General features: G+C 48.0%; 1 protein-coding gene across 5 annotated transcripts in view; it reads left to right on the top strand.

Moving 5' to 3' along the window:
• Window positions 1-25,758, top strand: part of CACNA1C (calcium voltage-gated channel subunit alpha1 C) — a gene marked incomplete at both ends in the record, with an annotated part of 717,827 nt that overhangs the window by 655,581 nt on the left and 36,488 nt on the right. For all 5 annotated transcript variants that reach the window (XM_080661205.1, XM_080661203.1, XM_080661204.1 and 2 more), the window contains 4 exons: window positions 9,233-9,265; window positions 12,337-12,465; window positions 14,280-14,345; window positions 15,745-15,836. In XM_080661205.1, coding sequence (XP_080517331.1) covers window positions 9,233-9,265; window positions 12,337-12,465; window positions 14,280-14,345; window positions 15,745-15,836 — 320 coding nt within the window. The remainder of the gene's footprint in view (window positions 1-9,232; window positions 9,266-12,336; window positions 12,466-14,279; window positions 14,346-15,744; window positions 15,837-25,758) is intronic.

The following is a 25,758-nucleotide window of genomic DNA, read 5'->3' as shown; positions in this document are numbered from 1 at the left end:
ACAAAGCAGCAATAATAGAGGTGGTGGAAACGGTCCAATTCTCAGTCTGTTTTGAAAATAGAATGAACAGTATCTCCTGACAGACTGGATGTGGGAGTGGGAGAAAGAGGTGGCCAGGAGGGCTGTGAGGTTTGGGCCTAAGCAGGGGGAGGATGGAGCTGGTATGAACCGGGAAGGACAGGAGGTAAAGCATGTTTGCATGAGGAACTCATTGGGATGCGTCTGTTTCACCTCCCAGTGGGGATGACAGGTAGACAGTTAGACACACAGTCTGAGGGTGGGGCTTGGAGTTGGATAGATAGTATTCAAAGCCATGACAGTGGTGAAGAGCTCCCAGGGCCGAAAGAAAGACAGGAGACAGGACTGAGTGGGGCAGGATCTCCAGCAAGAGCGGGGGGAGGGGGGGATGTTTTGTGCTCAGAGCCAGTCTGAGGTTAACTTTCTGTTCCCCCTGGGAGATGCCTCTGACCACTGCAGAATGCACCTAGGGGGCGATCAGAAGTCTCTACCATGTGGAGCTGTACTGGATTCTGCTCCCACTGCTCTTCTCCTCCGAGGCCTTACCTCGTTCTCAGTCCGAGGCTTCCTTCCTCCGTGTCCCCTGGGAGGTACAAGGGCAGCATCTTGTCAGTCTAAGGAAGCCTTCTGGTGTTCCTTTATTTCTTGGGTCTGAAATTATATTTTCTAGAGGGAAAAGCCCGAGACATAGGCCCTGTGATTGTTAATGGAAGTTCCTGGAGCATCAGAAACTGCTCCCTAACATCCCAAGTTGGAATCAATTTGGGTCACTGGTCATTCAACACCTTTCCCAACACTGTTCTTTATCATTGTGTATTTTCAAGATCATTGCACAATAGAGAGTGCTGAGAGGCCTGGACTCTTGCATTATGGATACAGGGAAATATTCCCAAATTGCAAATCAAGAAGCCTGTGTTCTCTTTCCAGCTCTGGCACTATTAAGCCATGTGACTTAGAGCAATTAACCCCATTCTCTGGTCCTCAACTTCCTTGAAAGTGAAAAGGGCTAGGGCAGGTGGAGATAGCCTCAGAGGGCCTTTGCGACTCCAGCACTCCTGGGTTCTGAATGGGACATTTTCTGGTTGTGTGAGGCAGATGTCCATTTCCTCTCACTACCCTGCCAGATTCCAGCTCTGAGGAGGTGTTCCTTTCATAAGGCTCCAGGACTGCGTGGGGATCTGCTCCCTGGCTTTAGGATGGCTTATGTGGAAATTCTCCTGGGAGGAGGCCTGGGGGGACCTTCAGGTTGAGGAGCAGGACAGAGATTGTGTCAGGCCTGGAGAGCTCCTGCAGAAGGTTCAGCGAGAGTAAAAGCAGGAGGGTTTTCTTAGGAGGCCACACGCTAGCCCACTGAAGTGACCGGAGCAGGAAAACAAAGTAATGCTGGTCCTGGCTATGATCTTAGTTGATTAGAGTAAGGGAGGAGGATGGAGAGGAAGGGGAAGAGGGAATGACGGCTTTGATGAGCATGTGCCAGGCAGCCTACTAGGACATCACACACAGTCAGATTAACACCTCCGGGTGCTTAGTGTCTGCAGAAAAAAACCAAGGCTTATGCAGGATGAACAGTTTGCCTATAGCTAATGGGTGGAAAGACGGGGATTCAAATCCATTTCTGTGGGAGAATTGAGTCTTGCATTTCCACAGAGTCCATTAGCTAACTCCCTGGGCCAGTCTGACCTGGGCATGGCATCACTGAAGGGCCCCTGCCACTCACAGGACCTCATTCAGTGCACTCCCAGGATCACGGCCTGGGGCAGAGAGGCTTAACCTAACTTCTCTGTGCCCACTGATGCTGCCAATGCCCTACCAAGGGAGCCCAGGCTGCCCTGGGCTCATGCGCCTAGTTAATGGGACTCAGAAGAGAAGGGCAAAGCCATTGTAAAGCAGGCCCACCTGACAGCTGGAACTTGAGAAGAAAATGGGAGGGGGAACAAGATGGGCCTGGGACTCAGTCCCAGGGAGTGTCCAGCGATGAGCACACGGAGGCCCCAAATCCTCCCTCCCCCAGCTCCTGAGCCAGTGGCACCTTTCCACCACAGCTCTGAGTAACTGTCTCTTACCAGCTCCCCATAAAAATAATGAAGCAACTTTGGCTCCTGCTCAGGCTTCAGGGCCTGGAATGATGGGAAAAGCAGCCATTCTGATTCACAGAGTGTTTGCTGCACTCCCACCCTCCGGGGTTGAGTCAGAATGCTCAGCCTGCACACGCCGACCCTCCCTCCACATTTCAGCCAGGATGCCTATGTGGGCCCTCAGCCTGGCTCTTGGTCTGCCTTTTCTGACCCTGCCATGGCAGAGAAGGGGCCAGGTGGCATGAGAAAGGCAGGGCTGGGTGCCCCCCAGAGGTGTGAGGAGGGGTAAAGGCAGAAAATGGGGTCACTCAAAAATGTTAGAACGCAGCTTTGGAGACCATCTAGCCTGAGCCCATCTCCACTGACTCCATGAGCACCTGCTGGGAAGCAGCCCCAGATAGACAGTTTTACAGACAAGGACACTGGAGGCAGAGGCAGGGAACAATTTGCTCATTCTCACAGCATTTAACAGCAAGGCCAAGCCAGAACCTGGCCCCTGATTTCAATCCTGCATGTTTAGTGCAGGGGGCTCAAATAGCGACATTGCCAGACATTGTCTAAATGACAGTGCTCAAAGTGGCATGGGCTGCTTCTAAGGTAAATTAAAGCAAGATTGGTGGTGTCAGGCCAAGCTGGGTGAGGCTCTCCCTACACCTACATTTCCCTTTCCTGGGTCCCTCCTTCTGTCGCTGACGGAGCTCCCTCCGGCCTCTTTACATCCATCCCCACAATAAGACGAATGGGACCAAGGTCTCTTGTTTCCAGTACACTAATTCAGTGGTCGGCAAACTGCGGCTCGCGAGCCACATGCGACTCACGAGCCGCGGTTTGCTGCTCTGTTGACTAATGAGTTTGCCGACCACTGCAGTAATTCATCCTAAGGTGGGGGTGGCTCAATCAGCTACCTTTCTTTGAAGAAGAGAGGGTAATGCCCACCCCAAAGACTGAATATCTAGTGTGTCTCATGTAAGACTTTCGGGAACATGACACCGAATGAGGAAGCAGTTCCCCAGCCTCAGCCCTCCAGGTGTGTGACACGGGCAGTTTCCTCCTCTGCTTGGACATAAAGCTGGCCCTGGAGAGACGTGGCTGAGCCCACTCTGCCCAGCAGGGAGACAGCACGTGATCATCAGCAAGCAAGCAGTGCAGCTAGAAAGGGAAGAGCCACTGCAAAAGCTCTGGAGGGTGAGGCTGCTGTGTGGGCAGCGAAGGAGCGCAGGAGGCAGTGTGGCGGGACGGCCAGGCTGGCGAAGCAGCCCCGTGCCAGCCAGTTTCCCAAAGCTGGTGCCTTGAGACGAGGCATGCAGGCTTGGCCCGAAAGGTCTGTGGAAACCTGTTTGCTCGTTTGTGATGGACAGCCTGATCTGTGTTCTTAATTCAGCTGTCAGATCACCTGACGGTTTAGCTCCCCGTGCCCTCTGCCTTGTAACCAAGGCCCCTTCACTTTTGTTTTCCTCTAATTTTCTTCCCCTCTTTATTCTCTCTTCTATCCATATACACCCCTCTCCTTCATCTAAAACAGAAGAGTGGAAGGAAGCTGTCACAACACACTCCTTGGTTTGGCCAGACAGCCACCTGGGTCTGACCATTGTCTGTCACTTCAGGTCTCACAGGCTGAGCAAGTTCCTGTTGCTGTTTGCCGGAACGCCTCTAAAGCAAAGGGGCCTAAGATATTCCAGAGCTAGTGGAGAGAGTGAGAGAGCTGGCCTCAGGCAGGCTCCGAAATGCCCAGAAGTGCCCCCAAAAGCATCGCCACTAATGTTAACACCCACTTACTCTTCATGTCTGTCCTTCCTTGGGAATCATCTGCTTCCTCTCGTTTCCTTTAAGGGTCTTTCTGTCTTCACTCCTACTCTTTGTCCTTTGGGATGCTCTCTCCCCCCTCTCTCCCTCCCGCTTCCCCTCGTATGGAATTCTTTCATGCTGCTAGCACTGCTGACAATTGATTTCATCCATTTATTCTTTATGGGTTTCTTTTGTTTGCATGACTGGACACGGGCCATCCTTCCCCAGGGAAGATAAAGCTGCCCTGACAATTTGGTAATCAGTCTCGTTTAGCATGAGTACCTGGCAGGTGACAGCAGCACCCATGCCCTGCACCTTCTACCAGTCCCCTCGGGGCCAAAAGTCCCCTCAAGGGAGGTTCTGAAGGGGCGTTTCATCTGGGTGCCTGTAGCCACAAAGATTCATGAGGGGTCATCTTCTCTGGCTAGACTTTTTTCTTGGAGAAATAGATGCCAGCCAGGGAATTTTCAACATGGTGGACATGGGGGGAGGGGGTGTTGCTCTTTCCACTCTCCACCTTGTCATCTTTGGGCTTATTATCTTCATTTCTTCCCTGCCCTGTTCTGTCCAATGTTTTTGCCTCCCTCATAATGCCCCATCTTCCTCTTCTTACCACTCCTTCTCCACAGATCTGTTTACATCTCCCATTCTTTCCAGACCAAAAGGGAAATTCTGTGTAAGAATTACTTTCAAGTGCCCATCTTTCCTTCATTTGAGTTTATATCTAAAAGCCTTTGACATCTGTCCTCAGCTTCTGTATCCCAGTTGACTTATGGTTCTTTAAACTTTGCATCTCCCTTAGCAAGGAAGCTCTTAATTCAACTTTGGAAGGTTACAGGTTAAAACATATTTTACTTTGGTCTCCTAAACATGCCTTTCCCTGCTGCCATCTCTGGTGGCTTTAAGGTACAGCGTCTCCCAACTCCCTGACATCTATAGGCCACACTAGTCCCTGCGTGCTCTTTTCTCCTGGTTGAAAGAGGAGGTAAAAGGATAATGAGGACCCCCCCCCCCCCCAATTAACTGACACTTGCTGGCTCCTGGCCATGACACTGATGTCAGATGTTCCTAGAAGCCCTGGCTCTGCCTTTCCCAGTCCTCTCTGTGTGTACCAGCCTGATAATGGTCCTCCGACCACAGATTAACTGGGGTTTCACCAACAAAGCCACGGCCGCTCAGCCCTCCACCACACCACGGTGCTCTCACAACTGAGCTAGCCATCCTGGTCTTGCAGATCAAATTGAGATGAGAGTAGAGACTTCGGAAGCAGAGATGCAGAGCTTGGCATGGGGTGGGGGTGGAGGCAATGCCAGCTGGAACCTGCCCTTCAGGTGGATGGAATGGCATTTCTATCACAGCCACTCCCTAAGTTTTAGACAAAAGATTTAAAAAAAGAAAAGCAAGGTTCTTCAGCAGGGTGCCCAGTAAAAGACTCACATACTCCAATGGCATTGCCCTCGCACCCTATTCAGAGGAATGAGGAAGCTCGGTGGCCATGAGGTTATAGCCATCGCCTCAACAGCAGCCATCGGAATTGGCAGCCCATCTGTGGGCCCTGCTCCTGACTCAGCGGGGAGCCAGACTTCCCTGGGGGGAGTCCAAGGGAGTCTGTGCCTTTCAAGGTCAACATGGCCAGGAGGGGGCAGTGGAGGCTTCTGAGCTCTTTAAAATGCTCTCTAACCAACTTATCTCGAGAATTCTGGAAGACAACTTTGTTGGGTATTCCAGCCTAGATATCTACACCTAGCCCCTAAATCCCTAGTAATCTTCCCCCTCCTGGCTGTGCAAGAAGGAGGAAGGGCCGGGGGAGGGAGAACGTCCCTTTTTATATGGTTAGGAGCTATTTTCAACAACTTTTCGTTCTCCAGAGAGACAAGGTAACATTAACAACTGGGAAACACATGCCACTGATGTCCTATTCCTGGGAAATCCCTCCTCTAGGAGAATCTCTCTGCCTCTCCTGTGATCCCGGGGTTTCCCTAAGCAGCCTCTGTGTGGTCTAGAGATAGTACCACAGTGAGCAAGAGCAGTGAGTATATTCCAGAAACTGACGCACCCACTGAGGCAACACTTCTGATTTGATCCTAAACTTCACTCAGAAACTCTCTCTTACTAGCTGCTCCATGCCACCCCTATGGTCCTCGCCAGTTATACCAAACCAAGCTAATCTGCATATGTAAATTGCAGTGCGTTAACTGGCTTTTCCTCTCTATTTGCCCTTAACCTGTTAGCTGGAACCACTAGCCAGGACTCTTTCTGAAAATGTCCCACCTCTGCCTCACTATAGCATAATCACCTGAGTTCAGGTATACAAATTGCATGAACAAGTTTATTTAATTGGCCCAATATCTTTAATGCCTTGAAAGTTACCAGATCATTAGAAAACAAAGATGAAAAAATTGGTTGCTCAGACATTCACTCCACACCTGCCATTAGTGGATACAGCTCAGATTCAAGCTCAGCCAGAATGTTCAGGGCCGGTGCGCAGCTCCGTTGGCTCTTGGGGAAGGGGAGAGCAGTAGGGTCTCTGGGCTCCCGGGGCATACGTCTTCAGGGAGTCCTCCCACCCCCTTCCCCAGGAGACGTGGATGGAGAAACTGTCAGCCGACTCGGAGAACTGGGAGCAGCTCTGGGAAAGGGTCAGAGATGGATGGTACAAGGACCCCAGGCTACCGACTAATTCTAACTTTAGCTCAAAAAGTAGAACTGACGCCAGGTAGTTTTTTCAAGAGAACTAGGGGGTCACAGTTGGCTGAAAGTGCAGGTGCCCGGGTCCAGCTGGCCCAGTATTCCCTTCCAGCTCACCGGCGGGGGCGGGGGGGGGGGGTCCATTCGCACCAGGTCATCTAGGAATGTCCTTCGGGGGCTGGCGTTATGTGCGTGAACTGTGGGTTCTCGAGAGCAAGGGCTGTGTGTTAGGCTTCTTCCTGTTGGTTCCACTTAGAATCATTCTGTGATTGCTTTGAGAGTTTATTATGAGTGGTTAGTTGGGTTTTTTTGAGACTGTGCACTTTGTAAACATAGCCCCTCACATAGAACAGGTTTGTGTGAGACTCACAGGCAACACTGCACCAGCAAGTTGAAAGTGCCCTAGTGCCCATCAGTAGATGAGTGGATAAAAAGGCTGTGGTACATGTACACTATGGAATACTAGGCAGCAATAAAAAAAGAAGACAGCATGGAGGGATCTGAGACAGCATGGAGGGACCTGGAGAGCATTATGCTAAGTGAAATAAGCCAGTCAGAGAAAGACAAGTATCATATGATTTCACTTATATGTGGAATCTAATGAACTAACAAGCAAAGTAGAGACAGACTCATAGATAGAGCAGGCTAACAGCTGTCAGGGTGGGAGGAGATTGGGGGGCTGGGTTGGGGGTGGTGAGGGACCGAGCAAAAAGAGACAAACATGTCCTTTGAAAAGTATGGTCTAAAGCTGGAGTAAATGTTTAATCTGTGTGATTCTCCCACAGTGCCAGTCTCATTAACTGGGCTGGGGACCCAATGCAGGATCCCAGGCCCCTGTCCTCCCACTCACTGCTGCCCTCACAGCTCCCCTGACTGCTCCTTGTCTCCCATTGCAGAGACATATCATGAGGATTCTTAAATCAATACATATTATTAAAATAACAAGATAGGATCAAGGTGATTAGAACAAACCTAAAACTAAATTTTGAAATAAAATATGACTTAAATAGATGAGATCTTAAATGGGAGCTATAAAAGGCTAAAAATCAACCATAAAAAGACAGTTAAGACCTTTAAACATCCCAAATGAAGCATTCTGCATGTTTAAAAAGTAAAATACAATAAAACAAATAGTTTAAATTTTTAATGGCTGGGGTTATTCCCTTGGACCAGGTGACTCAGGTGAGTTCTCTAAATTGTTTTCATTCTGGTCCTATTTGGGATGGGATTCACCCAGAGGACCTTCAAGCTTTGCTCAGGGTTCTTAGCAGTAATGGAATGGGGAGGAGTTTTCAGGGTGGATCCAAGCCTGCTGGGAACTCTGCCTAGTGCCTGGGCACAGTGTGTAGAATAGATTGATCTCTGTATGACCCTCCCACTCCCTTCCTCTCTGAAGCCTCAGAAACACAGAACCATTCACACAGGTGCACAAGCACTTGACCATCCTGAATTCCCTCCGTGTGTGTGTGTGTGTGTGTGTGTGTGTGTGTGTTTCCATGTTCTATCACAGCCTGCTAGTCAAATGCTAGTGAGCCCAGCTTCCAGGCCTGTGGATTGACCATCAGCTCGTGCTCCTCCAGAAGCAGAATGGAGATGGGACTGTGTTCTGCAAATGACTGGAGAGCATCCCTGCCCTTTTCTTCCCTGGCCTCACCCTGCATCTCCATCCTTCCCCAAAAAACACCCTACCAATTTGCCATGGGAAAAAGGAACTTACCGACAAATTTGTTGCCAAAGGAGTATTTTAAGTCTGCAAGCAAATGTCTGGTTGTGCACATTTTCATCCTTCAAAAATCCATTACAACATTTCTTTGTACCTTAAAAACAGAAACACAAGAGCAGCCATCGGAAAGTGGAGGGTAAAAGCTAAGTCGCGACCTTCTGGAAAGAGTTAACAGCTCAGAAGGTCAGATCAGTCAGGTGCTCGGCTCTATCGCTGAGAGCTGGGGTGCCTTTGGGATCCAGGCTCGGGAACTGGGCAGAGAGCTGTGTGGCCGCTTTCCCCAGCACCTGCCCCAAACTGAGCTCAGCCGTCAGACCCATGAGAGCAGCTTCTTGGGTGTTAGTAATTGTGTGCAGAGCTTTCCAATTTACAACACAACTCCACACATTGGTCATGCATGCCAAGGCTCTCACACCTATAGACTAGTAGCTAAGCAGGACCGCCTCCCGCCTGAGCCTCAGCCTGAGGACGAACCCCTGCTACGGAGGGAGGTGAGGGCCACCTCTTTAGGCCCTCCGCAGTGAGAATTAAAACCCAGTCTTCCCCTAAACGCGAGGAGCCATTGCTTGCCAGCTCCTTCAGCGGCAATGCTGGGTAGAGCTAGAGTGAGTGAAGCTATCTTAGAATACGTGGTGGGTTTTGCTAAGTGAAATAAGCCAGTCAGAGAAAGACCTCCATCCACAGAGTCCCGAGGATCTCACTTGCACTGGGTGTGAGCTATGTCATATGTGGCGGAAATGGGTCCTTGGTAGGCGTGAGACCCAGCTCTGCAGAGCCCACACTCACGGAGCAGAGCCCGCCAGGCCTGTGGTGGTATTTCTGTCACTTGTTTCCTTTTGCCCTCTCCTGCCACTGTGTTGCTCCTGTGTTAGCCAGGACCTAGAATGCCGATCTCTTCGTTGGAGACTCATTACAGCTTATCTCTATCTGCCTTTCTTTAAAGCCAGCTGAACATACCCAATGCTCTCCCTTTATGGTAAGACCAACCCTCCAGACCACGCTCTGAGCTTCTGTGACCTCTTCTAACACCCCCCACTCTTACCACTGGACCCCGAGTCTCCCAGAGCCCAGCCTGGCTCCTGCTGCATGTGGCCACCGTGTCCGTCTTGCACCTTGCCTGCCTGGTCTTGTGGAGCTGTGACGTGCTGTCTGTGTAATGGTGCCCCCCCCCCTCCCCTGAACTTTCCTTTGGGTGATAATTCACTGTGATCTTGACTATCTAACGAGCCACTGGGAGAGAACTGGACCCAAGGGCAATTTCCTGTTAAACACCCTGAGACCCACTAACTAAGCCTTTAGCCCTAACCTGACATGGGAACGTTGCACCTTCAAGCGTTTGCCCAGGGTTCTCAGCAGTAATGGGGTGGGTGAATGCTTGAAGGTCTCCATGGTAAGGCCTCCTGGGAAAGAGGGAAGAGGGAGATGATTCAGCAGGAAGTGGGAAGGCAGGCAGTTACTTTCTTCCTTAATCGAGTTTCTGAAAGGACTGAGTTCCTTTGTGCTGAGTTTAAGGCCACAGTAGAAGGTTTGAGCTGGGATTTGTTACTGAGAGTGCGGCTGAATTTCCAGTCACTTCAACAGTGTTACCTGTGGAATTTTCTAAATTCCTGAGCTCATTGAAATTGGGCTATACCCACCCACTCTTCTGCAGCACACTGCAAGCAGAAAAGCTCCACTGTTCAATTGGACCACTCCGATTCACTTTGGCTCAAGTGATAGAGATGCCACTTGATGTGACTTTGAGGTCTCCTTGGAACAGCCTTCTCCAAAAAGCTATCGTCACACATTTAGTGGTGGGGTGATTCCCTGAACCCGAGAGTCAGCAGACGAGACAAGGCTGGGTGGGCTGGTGGTGTTTCCTGACACGCCGCCCCAGGCCGGGTGGAGGCTGCTGAGGGCAGAGCTGCACCTGGGCCTGCTCCCCACTTCGCAGGGACGGCCACTGGCTCTGCTTCTTCACTGCATTGTCGTTTGATTTATTAGAAGTTGCCATGTCCACGCGGATTTTTATTCCCCTCTAGAGCGTTAGGAAACGGCAGCAGCCGGGAGGCTCCTGGTCCCAGGCTGGAATCCACCCTGCAGGCTTCAGTTTTATTTTTTCACTCCTCAGACCCAGATGCCCCTGTGGCACAACTTCTCAGGCTGTGACACTCACAACTGAAGTTCCCCGCTTAAGCGTGTTCTTTCTTCTGTCCGCCTTCCCCGACATGGTGGAACTGACAGCTGTTATAAACCCCGAGCCTCTGCTGCATACTCCTCTGGGGCACACGATCTTCTTTTAAGGAAAGAAAATAGAATTTCAAGTAGATACACAGGTGATAGAAATGCAGAGATTAAGGGCATCAAAGACTTCAGAATGCACGCAGGGCAGAGCGTGGGGCAAGTCGAGAATGCTGCCTGCCCTTCCTTCCCCAGCTCCTGCGGCAGGAGCGGGCTCCCCACCCCACAGCCTGCCCTGCCTGCGGGGAACAAGTGCCCCAGGAGGACTGGGGAGGGCTCTGGCTTGGATGTAGAAGAAATGCTGTGACTCTTCCCCTGTCTGGAGAGTCCAAACACCAGAGGGACTTCCGGCTGGTTTCTGTGCAGCCCTCCCAGGAGGAGCAAAGGCTGTCTCGGGGATCTCCGCCTCCCTGCGGGCCTCCCACTCTGGCCTCTGGGGCCAGCAGCCACGTCAGTGACAGTCGGCAGGATAGGCCGCAGGGCCTGGGGGAGCAGGGCGACCATGCTGGTGGGATGTGGGGGAGAGGCTCCCACCTGAAAATGATTAAGCACCAAGCCAGAGATGTGGACGGAGAAGCCGGGAGGCAACACAGGGTCCCAGCGAGGACCCAGAGGGAGGCGGCGATGGGAACAGTAACAGGAAGCCCCAGGGTCCATTCTCTCCCGGTGCCCACAGGGCTGGGTGAGCTGCACTAGCTCTGGGAGCAGGCAAGTGGCTGCCTGGTCACCACCCCCGCGCTTTGGCCCGTGTGGCAGGAGGTGGGGCCAGGGGGCCAGTCCATGTTTGCCTTGGGTCTGGAGGCAGACGGTGACAGGGAAGTCTTTCCTGCCCCCCTGAGCCCTGCCCAGGCCTGTGCCCACGCCCCGGGACCCTCCAGGTCCAGGATGCTGAGTGATCCCTCGGCCAGCGGTCCCAGCAGTGCAGCGCCATATTCCCACATCGGCAAATGCGCCTGCTCCCTTCTTCTTCCCCTCGCCCTCGCCCTCACCCTCCAGGGCTCCTGAGGAGATGATCTGCCCTGAGGAGGACCCCTTGATCCTCTCATTCCAAATGCCTTCCCCACCTCCCCTGGAGAGGGGGTGCCTCCTAGAGGCCCAGGGCAGAGAGGAGGAGATGGGGGCGGGGGGGGGGGCAGATTTAGAGCCCCAGAAAAGGCAAGGGCTGTAAACCAGACACTTGCCCAGCACTAAGCAGCACCAAAGCCATGTGGGACAGGGGCTGTGAGCAGGAGGAGTTGACACAACAGCAGTGCTGGAGTCCTGAGGAGCCCGTGAGCAAGCTCTTTCAGTGGCAGCCCACTACCTGCCCACTGGCCCCAGTGCAGTCGTCCCCCCGCTGGGAGGGGCCCACACCCACGGGCCGCCTTGCAAACCCATCCCACCCAGGATGCAGGACCCGCAGCCACGCCAGGCGGGAGGGAGGCCGCTCCTTTCTCAGCACGTGGCCGAGGCCGAGCGCCCTCAGAGGCTGGCTCCCCGCCTAGATTACAGGGCATATGGAAGTTACTCAGGGACTCTCCTGTCGCCCCACCCTGGCGCTCAAGGACTAGGAAAGAAAGTGAAGCGGGAGAATAGGAAAAAGGACGTGGGCTCAGGGCCTGGGCACAGCTTGGCTCTGCAGAGACCTCAGGGTTGGGCTGTCCACCTGGAAAAGGTGGGCGCTGCCTTCCCTCTGTGGCCAGGGAGAGAGCTAGTGCAGCCAACCCCGCCCTGCGCTGGTCCATCCCAGCCAAGGGCTGTGTTGCTGGAGCAGGGCCCACCCCGCTCTTGCCCCACCCCTCTGTGTTGCTGTGTTAACTGCCACCTCCTGTTGCCAATGGATTCCAGAATGCAGAGGAGAACTCCCGCATCTCCATCACCTTCTTCCGCCTCTTCCGGGTCATGCGCCTGGTCAAGCTGCTGAGCCGTGGGGAGGGCATCCGGACGCTGCTGTGGACCTTCATCAAGTCCTTCCAGGTAGCCACCTCTGCTGAGCACTGGCGGAAGGAGACCTCCGCTTCTCCTGGGCTGCAGGGCTGCGTGGGGCTCCCCCACCCCAGCTTCCAACGGGCTCCCTGAGCCAGAGGAGACAGTCAAGGAACAAGCAGCATCCAGAGGTCAAGACGGAGCTCGCTCTGCTGTTCACTGCTGCTCGTGTCTGAAATGAGTCCTTGGGACTCAGTTTGTGGTTCTCAAAAGCATGCCCTGGGCCCCCAGATTTCCCTAAAGTCAGTGGGGAAGGCTGGAAGCTGATGGGGGCTGAATGGCTCTGCTTTCTTCTCTCAGGTATTTTTCTGCAAGAATTGATTAGACAAAGGGACTTTGTGGTGGAACAAATTTGAAAACCATGGCCCCCAAGACCCTCCCAGTTCTGTCATTGCGGCAGTGACTGCTGTTCCTACTTACTTAGGGACTTGGCCAAACTCTCCAGGACCCTGGTGTCACTGCTCTCGAGGAGAGATGGCCCCTCAAATGAGCACAGGGTTGCCCAACACAGAATCAATTCTCTTGGCTCAGCCATCATTTTCCATCTGTAAAAGCAGAATAACGATTGCCTCTGGCCATCTCTGAGAGGCTTATATTAGCTTAAGCAAAGCCCCGTCTGGTCACTGAATCCCTGACAGGTGGGGCGCTGCCATCAGGCACCTGCTTGCTTTGGAACCCCACCCCAAAGGCATACACACCTCCACAGAGAGCCTCCTGCCCCGGGTCAGCATCCCCGCCCAAGAAGGGCCACAGGGAGGGCTCCAACCTGGCTGCACTCATAGCCGCCCAGGCTGGCTGCCCACCCCCGGAGGAGCAGGGCCCTCCCTGCCACCCCCACCCACCCTGAGCCACTCTTAGTCCCTGGGAAGCTGGGGATTCTTCTGGGAGCAGACTGGGCTGACGCTGTTCAGGGGGCACCTTTGGAGACCCACAGCCGTGGGTGGCCATATAGGCCTCCAATGTTCCTGGGCTGGGAAGAGGCATCGGGCCCTGTGAGGAGCGGCACTGGACTGTGAAGCTGGAGCGCTGATGACACATAGCGTCCACATGGTCTCACAGTGCCATCTAGTGGTGTGCGGGCACCTGGCCGGCATTTCCCCAGGGGCCTCCCCAGAAGTGTTATCTGGGCAGATAATACCTTGAGTGAATGAAATGTGTGGAACCCAAGTGCAAGGCAGTGCACGAGGCATTTTGTAAGCCTTACATCACTTAAACTCTACAAAAGCCCCGCGAAGTCATCATTGCTCTTCTCATTTTCCAGATGAGGAAACTGAGCTCAGAGAGGTTAAGTAATAAGCCCAAGTTCTCATAGCTGTAAAGTGGCAGAAATAGGATTGGGGCCCATCACGTTTCTTTTAGTTATGTTTTCCTTAGTAAATGTTTTTATTACGACCAGTGGAACAAGAAAGTTATACAAAGAAAGGGCGTGAGCTGCCTCCACCTGCGCCTCCCAGGGAGCCTTGGTGTGTGTCCTCCGAGACTCTCTCCTTGCTGAACAAAGATATATGTCTACTCAGAGGACATTTTGCTCATTTTTTATTGTTTTTACTAAGTAATATCACACTATTTTCTCTACTCTGCAACCTGCTTTTCTCAATATGGTACTGCTTCTCAGGTGATTAAAACCAAGTAAAATGAAGGGTCAGTGCCATCACTCAGGCCTTCTCCCAGGTGCCCAGAACTATGGGGCTCTTGGAAATGCCCCTCAAGCCAGGCAGCTGCTGATGGCAGGTGCAGTGCCCTGGGAAGGGGTCCAGCCAGCCAGCCATCTTCACCGCCTCACAAAGTCTTTTGCTTCCTCCCAGGCCCTGCCCTACGTGGCCCTTCTGATTGTGATGCTGTTCTTCATCTATGCCGTGATCGGGATGCAGGTAGGGGCTCCCTGGTTTCTCAGCCCACACTTCCTGACACCCTCTGCCTTCTCACCTCCTCCCTGCTCCTGCCCACCCCGCTCCCTCCTCTTTCACCTTCTGAGGCCCAAAATGTCACAGGAATTGGAACTTGCCCCCAAATGATATCCTACAGGGAGCAGGGTGAATGGCCAAGAGTGGAATACACAGTTCAGAGTTTCTCTCCCCATTTTCCCAGGCCTGGGTTCTGCTCTCAGAAGAACACTTCCAAATTATGCAATGGGCTCAAGAGATGTGGGCCCTTCTCAGGAAACCACGGGAAGGTGTGTCAGATAGCATCCCTCCCTTTGTCCAGGTCTGATGGGCCTGAGACCTATCCCCAACCAGTGTCACTCAGGAGAGAGGGAGGGAGAGAGGCAGGCTCTCCCCATCAAACACACAGCAGTTTCCAGGCCCCCCACAGGTGCCACTGCACTTTCTCCTGCCCCAAACCCGAGTTCTCCAGCCACGCCTCAGGGTTCCAGAAGAACACCCAGCCCACACTGCACCCTAGCCAGGAGCTTTTCCTCAGCAGCTCCTTGAGCACGACTCTCCTGCTTGCTTATTGCAGAAAGACCCTAAGGTTCATAGGCCAAAACCTGTGAGATGAAGAGCTACCTTGCCATTGATCAAGGGTGGCAGTTGCTAAGATAAGAATCACTTTAAAAGTTCGGAAAATGGGGTGAGGAGGCCTATTTCAAGGATGCATTAAATTTGTCGAAGCCCCAGATTGCTTGTTCCATATCATTGCAGAGTCCAAGAATGAAATTTGGAAGTGTGCTTGGGCATATGGAGCTGAAATGTCCAAGAAATTAATAAGTTCTGAGGATCTAATGGTGACGATAGTTAATAGTAATACAGTATTGTAGCCTTGAAATTGCTGACAGATCCTAAGCGTTCTTACACCAAAAAACTGTTAACTGTGTGAGATGATGCATGGTAATTGTCTTGATATTGATAATGATCCTAGAGTGTTGTGTACATCAAATCATCACTACATTGTACACTCTAAATATATACAATTATATTTGTTAATTATTTCTCAATAAAGTTTTTTAAGAGAAAATATTCTTAAGAATGTTCAGTTCCCTCCCCCCTGAAAACCAGGGAGCCTGCTCTCAGCCTCAGGGCCCACCGGGCCACCGGGCCTCTCCTGAGGGCCCATGGCACTCTTCTTACCTGTCCAGTGTGGGGGACTGAACAGGGAAGCAGATGCCTGCTCCCTTGAGGCCCAGCCAGGTTGCATGAGGGGACTCTGCTCAGATTATAGGCCAGCCTGTCCCAGGGTCAGCTCTGACCCTGAAAAGACCTTTGAGTGATGGGTGGAAACTAGGGTCCTCCTGGTCCATGCTTCATGAATCCCTTTCCTCTCCCCTTTTAGGTGTTTGGGAAAATTGCCTTGAATGACACTACAGAGATCAACCGGAACAACAACTTTCAGACCTTCCCCCAAGCTGTGCTGCTCCTCTTCAGGTGGGTCTCTGAGGACCGTGCACACAGAAACAGCAGCATGATGCAGCCCTACAGTCTGGATGTAGACTGAGAGGGAACTCTCTCCAGGAGGGTGAGCAGGGAGAGAACTGGTGCTGGGTCTCCCTCCACAGACTGGGAAGCAGTCGCTTCATTGTTATTTACCACCTCCCGTCAGGCCGCCCATGGACACGGCACAGCTGCTGGTAACCACCTGAAAACAGTAGGGGATCAAAAGTCAAATACTGAAAGCACCCTGGTTTGGAAGCTGAATAGGCTCAAAGCCAAGCCTGCAACACACTTGCTCTATGACCCCGAGTAAGAACTAACTTCTCTGAGCCTCAGTTTCCTCATAAAACAAATACAGGTGCCAGTGTTGGTGCCATTGCTGTGCTGGGTGGGTATGTCCATGTGCTTGGTTCCTCCTGGGTGAGGCCAGCCACGCACCTTTACTTCTTGGAAAGCCACCCTCGGGTTTAGCTGGGGAGGGCAGAGTTCTCATGCCTGCCCGTGAATGAGCGAGTCCCTGCCGCTTGCAGCCTGCTTCTCCTCCTCCTCTGGCTCCTAGCCACCCTGTCAGCCCCCTTGGTTCTTATCACTTTCCTGGGACCCCACCTAGTCCAGGGCTGGGAGGTGAGAACTGTTAACCCTATCCTGGGCCAGATGATTTCTAGTCATTGCCCTCACCATCCCCTGGCATTCCTTTCCAGAGGATCCAGGGATTCTCTCTATCAGATAGCCCACCTTCACCATATTCTAGAGCATCCTTTCTTTATACCCATGCCTAAGTATCATTATTGCTTAAATGTCTTAAATCAAATGACAGAGCCCTTAAATATCAGTCTGACACCACCTCCCTGAGACTGTGGCTATGAGAACACAAGGGCCACTGTCGACTGCAATTTAACAACACTTAAGCCTATGCCACATTTAAATAGGGGAACGAGACACATGACAGAGCAAGAACATGGGTCTATCTCCCCTCCTCTCAAGTTGTTGATGACAGAGATATTTTTTAAAGAATCTTACCTAATAATAGACAAACATGTAAATTGACCATACCTCCACTACGCCCACAGCCAATCAGAGTGAGTATGCAAATTAGAAGGCCAAAGATGGCGGCAGCGCAGCTGCTCCAGGCTTGGAGTGGCCAGGGGGGCAGGACACCTGCTATGAGAGCGGCGGGGGGGAGGGGGGGGGCGAAGGGATCTACAGTAGCGGAGTGCCGCAGCAAAGACAAGACTGCAGACTGTGGAGTCTGTAGCGAAGATGAAGAAGGCAGACTCTGGCTGGGAGCGAAGGCCTGGGTCCCAGGTGCTGGAGTAAAACTGGTGCTGGAAGCCAAGGGAAGGAAGGCCTATTGCATGAATCTCTTTGTGCAATGGGCCTCTAGTAAACCATAACAGCACTAGGAAGAAGAAAAGCAAACATGAAAGGGTGCTATCAGTGAACCAGAAATACTGAGAATTTCCTAAGTGAAAGAAAGCAGATAGGATTCAATTACAAAAAAGAAAGAAGAAAGAAAGAAAGAAAGAAAGAAAGAAAGAAAGAAAGAAAGAAAGGAAGGAAGGAAGGAAGGAAGGAAGGAAGGAAGGAAGGAAGGAAGAAAGGAAGAAAGAAAGGTAATATATACAATCTAAACCACTAGAGGGAAAAACGGATGCACACACATAAACTATTGCAACTCAGCAACAGGACAGAGATGCAAAGAAGGAAAGGGAAGGGAAGGAGAGAGGGAGGGAGGGAGGAAGGAAGGAAGGAGGGGAAAACTAGAACATAAATTAAGATGGTTGGAATAAGAACAAAAATTAATAATCATGAAAAATTAAATTTCTTTATTAAAAGATATATATTCTAATGTTGGCTTTAAGAAGTCTAGCTCTAGCCTGTTTATAATAGGTAGAGTAAAATAAAATGACCTAAAGAGAATAAAAATAAAGGAATAGAAAAAGAATACCAGACCATGCTTACCAAAAATGTAGATGTAGTAATAGCAATATCAGAAGAAATAAAATTCCAGGTGAAAGAAGAATATTCAATATTGATAAAAGATATAATCCATAGAGAATATGTAACAATCATAAAACCACATGCATGTAACAATGTATTTGAAAATATATCTATCACGCAGTGATACCAACAACAATCAAGGCTTAACTACAACAAGACTGTGCACACAGCCCACAAAGGGGTGCACCAAGAGTGTCCACCTCAGGTAACTGGGGAGGCTGAGCCACTAGGCCCTATAGGACACCTAGCACACAAAGCCACTCTATCAACTCAGGGAAGCAGCTAAAATGCGGAGACAAAGAAACAGGTCACAAATGAAAGAAATGGAGGAAAGCAAATGACTGGATATAGAGTTCAAAACTATGGTTATAAGGTTTTTCAAGAATTTTCTAGGAAAGGCCAATAAATTTAGTAAGACCCTCGAGGATATGAAAAAGGACCAACTAGAAATTAAGCATACACTGACTTAAATAAAAAATAATATACAGAGATACAACAGCAGACTAAAGGAACGCAAGAATCAAGTCAAAGATTTGAAATACAAAGAAGCAAAAAACACACAACCAGAAAAGCAAAAAGAAAAAAGAATCCAAAAATATGGAGATAGTGTAAGGAGCCTCTGGGACAACTTCAAGCGTACCAACATCTGAATTATGGGGGTGCCAGAAGAAGAGAGAGAGCAAGATACTGAAAACCTATTTGAAGAAATAATGACAGAAAACTTCCCCCACCTGGTGAAAGAAATAGACTTACAAGTCCAGGAAGCACAGAGAACCCCAAACAAAAGGAATCCAAAGAGGACCACACCAAGACACATCATAATTAAAATGACAAGAGCAAAAGACAAAGAGAAACATTAAAAGCAGCAAGAAAAAAACAGTTAGTTACCTACAAGGGAGCACCCATACGATTGTCAGCTGATTTCTCAACAGAAACTATGCAGGCCAGACGGGAGTGGCAAGAAATATTCAAAGTGATGAATAGCAAGAACCTACAACCAAGATTATTCTACTCAGCAAAGCTATCATTCAGAATTGAAGGGCAGATAAAGAGCTTCACAGATAAGAAAAAGCTAAAGGAGTTCATCACCAACAAACCAGTATTATATGAAATGCTGAAAGGTATTCTTTAAGAAGAGGAAGAAGAAGAAAAAGGTAAAGATAAAAATTATGAACAACAAATACATATCTATCAACAAGTGAATCTAAAAATCAAGTGAATAAAAAATTTGATGAACAGAATAAACTGGTGAATATAATAGAATCAGGGGCATAGAAAGGGAGTGGACTGACAATTCTTGGGGGGAAAGGGGTGTGGGGGTGCGGGAAGAGACTGGACAAAAATTATACACCTATGGATGAGGACAGTGGCGGGGGTAAGGGCAGAGGGTGGGGTGGAAACTGGGTGGAGGGGAGCTATGGGGGGGGGGAAAGAGGAACAATTGTAATAATCTGAATAATGAAGATTTATTTAAAAGATAAACATAGATAGATAGATAGATAGATAGATAGATAGATAGATAGATAGATAATTAGTCACTGATAGAACCAGAAAGAGAAAATGAACACACACACAGTGGGAGACTTCCATACAGCACATAGAAACTGACAGACCAAACAGAACATCTAATAGCATAATTAACAAACTTAATTGAATAACTCTGTACTATACTCAATAAATAGCAAAAACAAAACAAAACACTATATTTTTAAGCACCCAGGAACATTCACAAAAATTAGCCAAGATGTAAGTCACATAGAAAATTTCAATAAATTCTAAAATTTCTCTTATTTCAATACAGCAAAAATTAGAAAGTAACCATAAAATTAGTGGTCCCTCCAAAATATATTCACTTAATTTTGTTCTAAATAACTCAAAGCTGAAGCTACAAACTACTTAGAAATGAGAGAGAGAGAATAATATCTTAAATTTATGAGCTGTACTAATCAATGAAAAAGGAAAATTTGGAGCCAAGATTAATTTATTTTTTTAAAGTTTATAATAATTCAACTAACAAATGGAAAAAGAACAGCCATATTTACCCAAAGGATGAAAGAATGCATTTATTAAAATAAAAGCAGAAATTAATAAAATCTCTTTAAAATATATTAATAAACCTTAAAGCTGAATCTTTGAAAAGAGCAATAAATAGACAAACTTTCATCAAATCCAAATTTTTTGAGAATTCTTCAAGAGTTTAATTGAGCCAAACTGATGACAGATGCCAAGGAGCAAGATCTCTAATGCTCCCAAGTTTTTCAGCTTCTTTTATTCATTTTTTAGAGATTACATAGAGGTTGGAAAAAGCAGGGTAGGAATTGGATTACAGGATTGTTAACAAGATTACATGCTTTCTTTTTTATTTACTTTTCAATCACAGTTTAATTCAATATTATTTTATGTTAGTTATAGGTGTACATACAGCAGAGTGGTTAGACAATCAAATTATATAATTTATAAAGTGATCCTCCCAATATTTCAAGCACTCACCTGGCACCATACATAGTTATTATAATACTAGAGGCCCTGTGCACAAAATTCATGCACTCAGAGGGGTCCCTCAGCCCGGCCTGTGCCCTCTCACAGTCCAGGAGCCCTGGGGGGAGCAGGCCTAAGCCAGCAGTCAGACATCGTTAGTGATGCCTTGGAGGCGGGAGAGGCTCCCACCACCACTGCTGCACTCGCCAGCCTGAGCCTGCCTTCTGGCTGAGCAGTGCTCCCCTTGTGGGATCAGGCCAAAACCCGCTCTCTGACATCCCCCGAGGGGTCCTGTATTGTGAGAGGCCACAGGCCAGGCTGAGAGACCCCACCAGTGCATGATCATTGCTGGGGAGAGATGCAGGAGGTTGGCCAGCTGGGGAGGGACCACGGGAGGGCTTCAGGGCATGTCCAGCCCATCTTGCTCAGTCCCGATTGGGCAGACTCCAGCAGCAAGCTAACCTACCGGTTGGAGCATCTGCCCCCTGGTGGTCAGTGATGTCATAGCGAGCAGTTGAGCCACCTTAGCATATCATTAGCACATTATGCTTTGATTGGTTGAACGGCCGACCAGTCGACTGGACATTTAGCATATTAGGCTTTTATTATATAGGATTATTGACTACATTCCCTAGCTGTGGGCAAACTACGGCCCGCGGGCCGGATCCGGCTGTTCTATCCGGTTCTCTTGCTCTCCCCTCCGCTCCTTTATTTTGAATTTATATTAGTTCACACAAACACTCCATCCATGCTTTTGTTCCAGCCCTCCGGTCCAGTTTAAGAACGCATTGTGGCCCTCGAGTCAAAAAGTTTGCCCACCCCTGCCCTATGCTGTACTTTACATCCTCTTGACTATTTTGTAACTACCAATTTTTACTTCTTACTACCTTCACCTTTTTGACATAGCCCCCAACATTCCTCTGATCTGGCAATGCTTAGTCTGTATCTATGAGTCTGTTTCTATTTTGTTTGTTTGTTTATTTTAGATTTGGCATGAAGGGAAATCATATGGTATTTGTCTTTTTCTCTCTGACTTATTTTACTTATAGTAGTAGGTCCATCCATACTGTCAAAAATGGTAAGATTTCATTCTTTATTATGGCCGAGTATTATTCCATTGTATATATGGACCACATCTTTATCTAATCATCTATTGATGGGCACTTGGGTTGCTTCCATATCTTGGCTTTTGGAAGATCTTTAGCTTTTCTTGTCTGGGAAGATCTTTATTTCTCCTTCAGTTTTAAATGATAGCTTTGCTGGGTAGAGTAGTCTTAGTTGTAGGCCCTTGTTTTTCATCACTTTGAATATTTCATACTGTTCCCTTCTGGCTTGAAAAGTTTCTATTAAGAAATCAGCTTAAAGTTTTATGGGAGCTTTCTTCTAGGTAACTGTTTTTCTCTTGATGCTTTTAAGATTCTCTCTTTGTCTTTAACTTCTCTTATTTTAATTATGATGTGTCTTAATATGGGCATTTTGGGGTTAATCTTGTTTGGGACTCTCTGCACTTCCTGGACTTGTGTGCCTTTTTTCTTAAACAGGTTAGGAAAGTTTTAGCCATTATATCTTCAAATAGGTTCTTAATCCCTTGCTGTCTCTCTTTTCCTTCTAGTACCCCCATGATACAGATGTTGTCCCAGAGGTCCCTTAAACTATTCTTTTTTTATTTTTATTTTTACTGCTCTTATTGGGTGTTTTTTGCTATCTGGTCTTCCAAATCACTGATTGGATCCTCTCAGTGAACCATAAAGAGAAAATGAACACACACACAGTGGGAGACTTCCATACAGCACGTTGATTTCTCATCTGCTGTTGACTACTTCTAGTCTATTCTTCATTCCAGTTACTGTATTCTTTATTTCTGACTGGTTCTTTTCCATGATTTCTGTGTGTGTTTTTTAACGCTGTTGAAGTTCTCACTAAGTTTTCTTTAGCATCCTTATAACCACTATTTTGAACTCTGTATCTGGTAGTTTGCTTGCCTCCATTTTATTTAGTTTTTTTTCCCCTGGGGCTATCTCCTGTTCTTTCATTTGAGATACGTTTGTCTCCCCATTTTAGCTGCCTCTCTGTGTTTGTTTCTATGTATAAGGTACGTCTACTATGTGTCACAGTGTTGGTATGTTGGCCTTATATAATTGTTTCCTTTGGGGCCTAGTGGCACAGTCTTCTTGATCCCCTAAGTCAGATGCTCCAAGAGTGTTCTTTGTGTGGGTTATGTGTGCTCTCCTGTCTGGTTGAGCCTTAATAGCATGTAAATGGGTGGGGTTGACCCTCAGGGTGGCTTAGTGTACAGATTGGCCACAAGCAGAGTGTATGAGCTGCTATGTGGGGACTGGCCCCATGAAGAGAAATTTTCCCCAGTATGGTCTAGTGCCAGGTCTGGGGCAGGACAGCAAAAGGCTGAAGGCACCCTGAGACCCACTGTCACCTTCTGGCTACCCCCATTAGGTTCAGCCACTGAAAGAGCCACTGGTGGTACACAAATTGCATGAGGCATGTTCTCAGGGAGTCACCAGGTAGGGGCGAGTGGTGTTCACCATGTTAATACAGATTCAAAGTTGGCACCACTTTGAGGCCACTCAGCAAAAGTCTCAGGGTACACCGAGGCCAGTAGCCACCAGCCTAGGGCCTGTGGAACTTTGCAGTGGGGTGGAGTCTTGGAGTCATCAGGGTGGAGCTAGTAAATCCATTGGGCTACAGCAGATTTAGATTTGGCCATATGGAGGGAAGGCTTAACACAGGAAAGGTAGTGCCTGTCAGCCATGCAGGAAGACGGCCCTCACCTTAAACAACACAGCTGAGTTTCTCCCTGTGTGTCTCTGGCAACCCCTTCTAAGCTTGCCTGGAATTCTACAGTATTTTTTTAAAAAACTGGGTTGACACCTAAATGATATCATAGGTTGATCCATTTATATAAATCCTCTTTTTGAAGCTTCGAGAGACCAATATGTATGTTTTCCATGCATTCTGCCTAATTTTATAGTCAGCTTTTTCTAATTGTGCATGCAAAAGATTAATTTAGAAGTAACAAAGAATCCTCATGATGGCTATCTTAGTTATGAATGGGAGGCTGACTGTTGTGGGGCCTATTGCCCATGTTAATTTTGAGATCTGTAGAATCTGAACAAACTTCTAGGGAAAACCAGCGCTTATGTGCACATCTCCAGATGAGCCAATGCAGAGATATCCCTCTAGGACTGCGTTATGCCCTACAGGAAATTTTTCGTCAGGCAACAAAGATTGTTAGTCACCTAACAATACCTGATCCAGGGCCTCTGAGAGCTTCCTGGATACTGCTAGAGCCATGGCATTTTCCAAGGCCTGGGCCCCTCTCTTGGGCTCCTCTTTTGGGGTGAACCGATTCCAGGGTGCCCTATGCTTCTCCCCGTGGCTCCTGCCATCTTCTCCAGCATTGGCTGCATTATTACACTGGACAACTCCCAGCACCCATCTCTGCCACTCTGGATTCGGGGATCTGAACTACTATCATCCCCCCATTGACTATTCAGGTTGGGGAAGAAAGTGTCCTTTCTCTTTCAGAGTTCAGTCTCTCATTTAACCACCAACGATTTTGTGCACTCTCAGTAAACAATCCAATTAAAAGCAGCAGCCCATTTATTTCCTTTCCCTGGATTATCTCAACCCTTATCTACCTCAAGAATTTTCTAAGAACAGCTCAGATAAAGTCATGGCCTGCTACTTAAAGAAAGCGAGGAGGCCTGGGGTTTTGTGAGAGACTCACCCAAGTTCACCCAATGCAAAGTAGGGAGCTGGTGGGGCATAATGGGCCCTTTCTGATACCTAACACTGAGTCCAGGTCTGCAGGGTGGTCCTGGGTGGGCTTCTTTGGAATCTTGCCAAGTAAATATTGACATAAGAAACATCTAAGAGATTTTTAATAGGTTTATTTGAGCCAGGCTGATGACATGTGCTGGGGAGCAAGGTCAAATGCTCCCTCAAATCCAGTTTTTAAAAAAGACACAACATCAGGAATAAAGCAACATAATTACAGATGTGAAAGTGATTTTTAGAATGATAAGAGAATATTATTTTTTCTGATTATTTTTTATTGTGCAGTGTAGCATATATAGAAAAGTGCTTAAAACAGAAATATACTTCTCAATGGATTTTTCCAAAGCAAACATCTATGTAGCCTTCATCTAAGATAAGCAATAGAACATTACCAATCCCTTAGACATCTCCCCCCTAATCACTTTCCCCTTCCTCCTCCCCAAAAGTAGCCACTATTTGCTTATAGAAATGAAAGGAAACACTGTATTTTTTTATGTTGCCTTATTTTGTTCAGTACTATTTTGGAGAGATTCAAACATTATTTTTAAATACATATTATTATTATTGATTTCAGAGAGGGAAAGAGAGATGGAAACATCAGTAATGAGAGAGAATCATTGATTTACTGCCTCCTGCATGCCCTCTATTGGGATCAATCCCACACCCAGGCATGTGCCCTGATCTGGAATGGAACTGTGACTTCCTGGTTCATAGGTCGATGCTCAACCATTGAGCCACATTGGCAGCACTCAAGCATGTTTTATAATGTACCAGTAGTTAGTTCATTGTCACTGCTTGTAACTTACTGATTGGATGTGATTCAATTTATTAATTCAGCCTAATATTGATGTTCACTTAGCTTGTGTTTTTATTTAATGAATATTCTTATTCATACTTTTAGCATACTAATTTCTATTAGAAAGAGTAGAACTTGGGGGCTATGGGAGTTACATGTAATATTTGGTAAATACTGCCAAATAGGTGTCCAAAGTGGTTTACTAAGTGGTTGCAGTATGTGAGCAATCCCTGCTTTGCTTTCTTGTGAAGACTGCTATTTTCAGTTTGCTAGCTAATCTGAGGAGTTTGTAGTTGTTTCTCGTTGTAGTTTCAATTTGTATTTTTCAAATGCCGAAAGAGGTTTAGCATCTTTTTATAAATTTTTGTTTTATGAAGTGCCTGTGTTATCTCTTTTTCCATTTTCTTTCAACAAAAGTTAATTGTAGAAGTTCTCTATATAGTTTGACTGTGAGCCCTGTGTGCAATGTATGTGCTGTAAATACTGTTCTCACTGTATGGCTTTCCTGTTTCCTCTCAATGGTGTCGCTGATGAACAGAAATTCTTAATTTTATTAGAGCAGTTTAATCAATCTTTTTATCTTGTGTCTTATTTAAATTTCATACTCCCAAGTTAATGAAGATATTTTTCTCTATTATCTGCCACAAGTTTTTTTGTTTTTTATTTACATTTGGATCTGCAGTCCACTTGGAAGTGATTATTATGTATGGCATAAGATAAAGATCAAATTTAATATTTTTGTCCATATGGATGTGGATATCTGGTTGACCTAAGGCCAGTCATTTGAAAATTCCATCCTTTCTTCAGTTGTCTGCAGTCCAACCTTCCACATATCAAGTGTCTATA

This window comes from Plecotus auritus (genome assembly GCF_963455305.1).
Source record: "Plecotus auritus genome assembly, chromosome: 3".
NCBI lineage: Eukaryota > Metazoa > Chordata > Mammalia > Chiroptera > Vespertilionidae > Plecotus > Plecotus auritus.
The sequence above is the reverse complement of the archived record's forward strand: the minus strand, read 5'-3'. Positions and strand labels throughout refer to the sequence as shown.